The sequence below is a fragment of the Neomonachus schauinslandi genome, chromosome 5 (genome assembly GCF_002201575.2).
Source record: "Neomonachus schauinslandi chromosome 5, ASM220157v2, whole genome shotgun sequence".
NCBI classification, from domain to species: domain Eukaryota; kingdom Metazoa; phylum Chordata; class Mammalia; order Carnivora; family Phocidae; genus Neomonachus; species Neomonachus schauinslandi.
The window spans coordinates 59,741,160-59,748,335 of NC_058407.1; the positions used below are offsets into that span (position 1 = coordinate 59,741,160).

At 51.8% G+C, this 7,176-nt stretch overlaps 1 protein-coding gene across 1 annotated transcript; it reads right to left on the reverse strand.

Moving 5' to 3' along the window:
* Positions 1 to 2,480: 2,480 nt before the first annotated feature.
* On the reverse strand, positions 2,481 to 4,101 carry HOXC4 (homeobox C4). The gene is made up of 2 exons (XM_021686785.1): positions 3,358 to 4,101; positions 2,481 to 2,870 (listed from the first exon to the last, which is right to left on the reverse strand). Exons 1-2 carry the CDS (start codon positions 3,794 to 3,796, stop codon positions 2,518 to 2,520), a joined length of 792 nt encoding a protein of 263 aa, XP_021542460.1. The 5' UTR covers positions 3,797 to 4,101; the 3' UTR covers positions 2,481 to 2,517.
* Between the last annotated feature and the right edge of the window lie 3,075 nt (positions 4,102 to 7,176).

The window sequence follows — 7,176 nt, forward strand, 5'->3', positions numbered from 1 at the left end:
TTCATCTCTTCAGCTTTGGGGAAGAGAGGGGAATAAATTCCTCTAAAAAACCAAAGGAGCAAAGTTAGAATAAGCCTATGGATCTTAAGTTCCTTTTCTTTCTCCGCCCCCCCCCCCTTTTTCCATTTAAACTTCCTTACAGGGTTGAAAAGACACCCAAGTCCACCCCTCAGACCTTCCTTCCCTTTTCCCAAGCACGGTTAGACCCCCTTTTCCTGCCCCAAAGTCAACTGCCTCAAGATGCTAGGAGCTACAGTCAGATTTGGCCCCTAATTCACTTGATTACATAAAATAACTCCAGATAATTGTTGGCCCTGCTTCCTCACACTGTAGGCATCGTGTTTTGCTATCTCCAGGGCACCACTGAGGGAGGAGAAAGTAGACCTAGAGGACCAAGTGATTCCCCCCAAAACACACACACACACACACACACACACATGCATGCATGCACCCATATGCACTCCACTCCAAGTACCAGCCAGCGAGTGGTTCAAGAGGAAATAAATCCAAAGAACACCGAACAACACATTTTCACAATTGGCCCCATTGTTACCTTTCACTCCAGAATTTGGGGAGAGGGGAGAGGGGTATCCCTGCCTCCTCTACAAATCCCAGATCTCTTCGCCCTCTCTCTTCTACTTCTCGTAGCCCTCTATTCTGAAATTTGGATAAATTGTCTGAGAAGCCCACCAAGTACCCACCCCCACCTCCTCCCAACAAACAAGAAAAGATTTGAGCAGGCCCTGCTTAGGGCCTGGTCTTCAGGATCAGGATTATTTGGGAGCCTTTGGCTTAAATTAATTATTCAGGTAATCCAGGCCAGTTTTTGTTGTTGTTGTTTCTCCCTCTCTCTCTCTCTCTTTTTTTATCCCTAAGGAAACAATTGAATTTTTTTTTTTTTAAACAGCCTGAGAGCCTTGTTCCAGCTATCCCCAAGCCCTGCCAGGACCTGGGAGCTTATAGGAAGAGGGGTGGTCCCTGCCTTTCCCTGTGTCTTTTCTCAACACCTGGCAGGTCCATGATAAAAGTTAGGGAAAAAAATAAAAGTTCTTCATTATCTCTAGGCATCAGGCTTTGAGGCCTACCCATGCAAGGGGGCCTCCTGGGCCTCTGGCCTCCACTTCACCCTTCTTTCCAAGTCTAAACAAACAGAGAAGCCACCCTGACAGGTCACTTTGCTGCTCCAGAATCACCAGCTCAAAAATCTTCCTTCTTTTAAGAAGCACAGGCACATTGAGGGGGCGTCTTCCTTAATCCCTCATCCCAGAAGAGTCCTAAAAGATGAAAACTCTTGTCTCCCCCCTCCATTCCTTAAACTTGCCTTCTTGTCTGCAAATCAGGCAGGCCTACTCAGCAGAGAGAAAAGAGAAGAGGGGAGAGAGGAATCAACAAAAAGAAGACACTGTGCCTAACTACAGAAAAGTGAGACCCTCCCAGCTCCACACTCTATGTCCCTCTCTGCAGACTCAGGGAAGGGATGGGAGAAATCAGCACTAATCTTCCATATCCCCTCTTTTGAGGATCCCCTGCCCCAACCCCCTTGCTGGTTCGTCTAAGGACATTGGAAAACTGAGTTGAGAGTTAAGATTTGTGTGTTTGCTTAAACTCAGGCAACTATAGAGAAGGTGGGATGTTACCAGGCCAGAAGGAGGAGGGGGATAAAAAGAAACCATCAGACATTGACGTAAAACTAATTCACATCCACTGGTTTATTATTGATCACGGGGCATTTCACATCGACACTAAAATTCTTTATTGCAAGTTTTACAATAATCAAGTAAATTCAGTCCAAAAACACAATAACCACGATGGTGGGGTGGGGGGGTTTCTACCTATAGACTGCCTCTCTGAACTGAAAGTTCATTTTTATTTTCTTTTGGCTCCTCAAACTGAACAGCTCTGAGAGGCTCTTCAGATGCATTTAGCTTTGTCTGCTGTCGTCCCCCTCTCCTCCCAGCCCCCCCCCCAACAATAATACAAAAGAACTTCATAGCTTTGTTCTCCTTAAAATGACTTCCCCCTCACTAACCTCCCCCGGTGCATTTTCAATGCAAAAGGCCTAAGGAAAGAGGGGGGAAGGAGGAGGAGGAGAAGGATGAGAATTGGCTTAAAAATCTCTCTTTCCTTTTTTCTTTTCCTCATTTCCCCTGAAATTCACCCAAACCAGACCATCGCACCTTACAATATATAATTTTTGCAGCTTTTTCCTTAAAAAATAAATAACCCCCCAAAATGGCCTTAAAAAAAAATAAAAACAACAACAACAACAAAAAACCCCCAGCAGGTACCATGCTAAGACAACATCACATGCTTAAAAGGGTCCTTAACAGTGGAAGGGAGACAAGGGCAGAGGGCTTGTTTATCTGTTTTGTCAGTTTGGAATTGACAAGGGACAAGGTGGGAGGAAGAGAGAAAAGAACCAAAAAATATATATATATTAAATTCTATAAATAAGAGTCAATTTGTGTGTGAGGGGAGGACGGGGGCACGGGGTGGGGGCAGGGTGTGAGTTATGTTTTATAACCTGGTAATGTCCTCTGCCCGTTGCTCTGGCGGCGTGGCGCTCTGGGAGTGGTCTTCAGAAGTGCCCGGGGTGGCTGCCGAGAGGGTGCTGGGCGCAGCGCCGGCCGGGGGCGCTGACCTGACTTTGGTGTTGGGGAGTCGGTGGTCCTTCTTCCATTTCATGCGACGGTTTTGGAACCAGATTTTGATCTGCCTCTCAGAGAGGCACAGCGAGTGGGCGATCTCGATCCTTCTCCTTCGGGTCAGGTAGCGATTGTAATGAAACTCTTTCTCTAATTCCAGGACTTGCTGCCGGGTGTAGGCTGTCCTCGAGCGCTTGGGTTCCCCTCCGTTATAATTGGGGTTCACTGGGGGGAGGAGGAGGGGGAAAAGCAAATAGTGGGGTTCAGAGGCAGCAGGCTCCCGCCCCCCCACCCCATCCTCAGCTCTGTGGAACAGGAGGAGGGGTGGTGGAAATAAAGTCATCAAGCTAAATGGGTTATAAAGAAGTTGAAGGAAGCTGGAGACTTTGTAGTGTAATAAGAGGGGAATCCTCATTGTAACGACACTGAATTATTTATGCGCCCTTAGAAAGCGAGCATAGTTTTCACACATACATAACAGATCGTAGCACATGGCTCGGACTGCCCAGAGTAGCTAAGCCATAAAATTTATGGGGGATGTAATTACCCATTCTCGCTCGTAAATCCAGTTCAATTGTGCTAACCCAGAGTCGCTCCTGGAGAGAGAGGGGGAAGGAGAGAAAGGAGGACGGGGGCCGGAGGGGGCCGGGGAGGGTGGGGAGCGCTTGGGAAGAGGGGAGGGAGGGGGAGAGCAAAAAGCAAAGTTGCCTACCCGTGCTAACGTGGATTTTTTTCATCCATGGGTAGACTATGGGTTGCTTGCTGGCGGCGCTGGAGGGATGGTCAGGGGCTGGCTGGCTGCAGGCTGGCGGGGCTGGGGACGGGGAGGCGGAGGCGCCTGATAGAGGCGCCGGCTCGCAGAGCGGCTGTGATTTCTCGGGCTGGTGGTGGCCCGCCTGGGCCGGCCCGTGGCCTCGCGAATTGCCCGGCCCCTGGAGACTGGTGCAGCTATACTGGCGCTCGGGGTAGCTAGGGCGCGGAGGCGGTGGTGGGTACAGCTCCTGGTGGTGATGCTGGAATCCCGATTCCCTGGTCCGGCCGTAATATTCCGGACTGTGTTCAGGGATGTAGCTATTTTGCGAATATTCTTCGCATGGAGGAAATTTCGGATCGATGTAGTTAGAGTCCATCAAATACGAGCTCATGATCATTAATTTCTGGAGTGGAAAATAATTTTTCTCGCTTTGTCGTTTTTCTGCTCCATAAAGCCCTCCTACTAGCTAGCGACCCTGTAAAGTTACTTTCACCATGTGACTCCGCCGGCCAATCACACGGAGCAACCCAGTCCCCGGATAAGGAACCGAATCGCTTTATTCAAAATGTATCCAATTTTTTTTGTGTGTGGTGGTGGTGGTGGTGGTGCTCGGGGCGGTGGTGGTGGTGATGTGGGGCTAGCCGGTGGGGGCTGAGGTGCCCCCAGTGCGCACCCCGCCGACTGACAGCCCTCCCCTGCAAAAGGGGATGGGAAGCCCTCAGCTCCCTTCCAAAGCCTGGGCTTTGGGGGGCTGTGGGGAGGCTGCGGTTCAGCCCCCTCCCAGGGTCTCCCCGTGGGCCTCCGGTGGGCCCCCTGGGCCTCGGCTCCAGAGCTTTTCCAGAGGTCTCCATTCATGGCGATCCTGATCCTGTCTCAGTCTGTGTAGGTCACCGGGCAGCGCCCCTCTTTTGCAGGAAGAGGAAGTTGAATGAGGAGGACTGGAGTGGAGGTTGGATGGGGAGGGGCCCAGGCTGAGCCCAGGAAGCTGGAGAGCCTGGGGTGCCCCCCATCCAAGGATACCAGAGTCCAGCCCCCTTCCCCATACACACTCACCCAACCCTCTGGCCATGGGGCCGGCGAGGCAGGGTCCCAGCCGGACCGGGCAGGTAGAGGCAGCGGGATGCAAAGGATTCTGACGTCATTTCTGGAGGTCTGGGGGTTGAGCCCCCCGCTGAAGAGAGACAGGAAGTGGTTGGCAAAAGCAGAGTTCAGAAGCCTTGCCCTCCGCCCCTAGTACCCACTGACCCTCCCTGCCCCGGCCCCAGAGCGGAGGATCTCTTCTGCTCACTGCTGTTTCCACTCTCATTCCGTTGGGCCTGCTGCTTTCTGACAACTACCTCCAGGGCTGGTTCCTAAGGACCTGCGGCAAGGAGGAGAGGGGTCTGCCAGGGGTCAGTGCCCTGCGATGGTGCCCAGCCAAGGCCCTGGGAGCTCTTCTTGCTTCATCCCCACAGAGCGCTGACCTAGCTAAGCGGGAGGCCTGTGTGGGCAGAGCCTGCTTCCGGCCAGGGATTGTATCCATGTAACACATGTGTTTACATGTAAACACACATTCCCAAGGGCCGGCTCCAGGCTGCTTTCCAAAAGCTGAGGGGTAAGCTCACCAAGCTGGGGAGGCTGGGCAGACCTTGGGGGTCTCCAGTCCATTCCTACCCGCTCCCCTCTCTCTGCCACCCACCCACAGGAATACCCTGATGGTGGGGTGGCAGGGCCATGGAGAAGGGAGGGGGCAAGAAAGGGCTGCTTTTTCTGACGCCCCCCCACCCCAGCCAGGGGTGGCCACGTCGTGCCACTAATTCCAATTAGCTGATCCCATAACTCAGAGTTGGGGGGTGGCAGAAGGGAGAGCCCAGGGAGGGAGCTGGGTCCCCTTGTTGTACTTGATAACAATTATAGTTTAAAATCATAGCTTGCCGGGGCTCGGCTATATTTTACTTGATAACAATAAAAGTGACACATAAAGTTAACTGTTTATGTTTTATTTATTAGACTAAATCTGCCAGCGGTGGTAGGAGCGCTTGCCTCGTCGCTACAGCTTTTATAGGGCTGTAAAACGTCATAAATCAGTCTCGCGGAATCGCCCGCACTCTTTGTGTCGGCGGCGGCGCAGGGCTGGCGGCCGCTGGCTGCCTGCTCCCTCCTTTCCACGAAAAGTCGTAATGTGATTTTTTTCCCTCTGATTTTATTATTATGATCGCTGCCATGATTAGTCAATCTACCTTTAATTCGCCGCCCTACGCTGCCTCCTACCAGCCCAGCCTGGTTGACACTTGAATAAGTACCTTTTAAAACGGCATAACAACTATTTGAGGGTTTAATTAGAACATCTGCAATTAAGGGAATGAGGAGGGGAAAGGGAAAAAAAAAAATAAAGCCCTCGTGAGAGGGAGACTGAAGGCAGGAGATTCCCCACCTGTCTTTCACCACCTCAGGGATGTGGGAGAGGGGGTCCCCACATTCAAATGAGGGCTCACCCTGAGGGCAGGAATGAGAACCGCCTGGGCCCGCTGGCCACCCTCTATCCTCCAGTGCCGAGTCTCTCCTCACCCCAGGCTCACTGGGAGCCAGGCTTGGGGGCCCCTGGATACCCTCTCCCCAGGAGGACAATGCCCTGTCCCCCTACCACCAGGCAGGTGAGGGAACAGGAATTCCCTGGAGGGCCACCGTCTCTCAGAAGAGAGTCCCAAATTTCCCAGTGGGTCCCTGCCCATTCCTGTCTGGGATCGTCTGCATTTGAGGACTGGCCAATTGGGTTGGAAGAGGAATGTGAAACTGTGGGGAGGGGAAGGCTGCTGCTTGGTTGATAGTGGTTTGGAGCCTGGGAGGGTTTTATTTGTTGTAATTATTGGTGGTAGGGGTGGGTTAATTATAAGTTGCTGAAAGAGGGCAAAGGGAAACCAATGTTGAATGCTGCCCTACATAAAGAGTCTGAACCACAGCCCCCAGACTGCCCCCCAGGGAGGGCCAAAGCTCTGGAGAGCTCAGGTAGGGTGGGGGGAGGGTTGCTGAAGGAGGAGAAAGCCTTCCAGCCCCACCCCCAACCTCCCTTCAGGCCAGCCCCTGGATCAGGCTGCCCCACCCAATCCTGGCCCAGAATATTCTCTTACTCACCTTGGAAAGGTGAGGTGTTGGCCTGGCTCCTCCGCTCCCAGCCCTCACACTCACCTTCTACCAGTCCTGCCCACCCCCCGCCCTGTGACAACCCTCTTTTCTTCCATCTCTTCACCTTCTTGGGCTTGTTAGGGAGTTCTTCCCAAGGCGTCGCCCATCCTACGCCCCCACTCCCCAGGATTCTGAGCTCCTGCAGGTGGGTCAAGGGAGCCGGAGCAGGAAACCCACTTTGGGCCAATATGTATAAGTAGATACAGAGAGTTCAGTTGCCTCCAGCTGAATGTCAAGTCTGTCTTTGGTTATCACAGCTAACAAATATATATGCATACATACTGTTAATACTTATTAATACATTAAATGCCTCCTTATGCAGCCATAAATAGGTGGGGTTCTCATCCCAGGTTTGCACAGCTAATTCAACATGCACCTCCAGAAAATGAAATCTGGGAGATCCTCCAAATTTGCCACATTCATCTACATCATTTGCCAAAAAACTCTTTTTGGGTGCCTGTACTTTAATAGCAAGGAAGTTGCCTATCACAAGGGGAAAATAGCAAGCCAGCCAGACTCTACCACACACATACATGCAAACATTTTCACCTGGATATTATTACAAGCACAGAAATAAAATCCCTCTGGAGAGCTCGTGCACTTAGCATTGGCTTA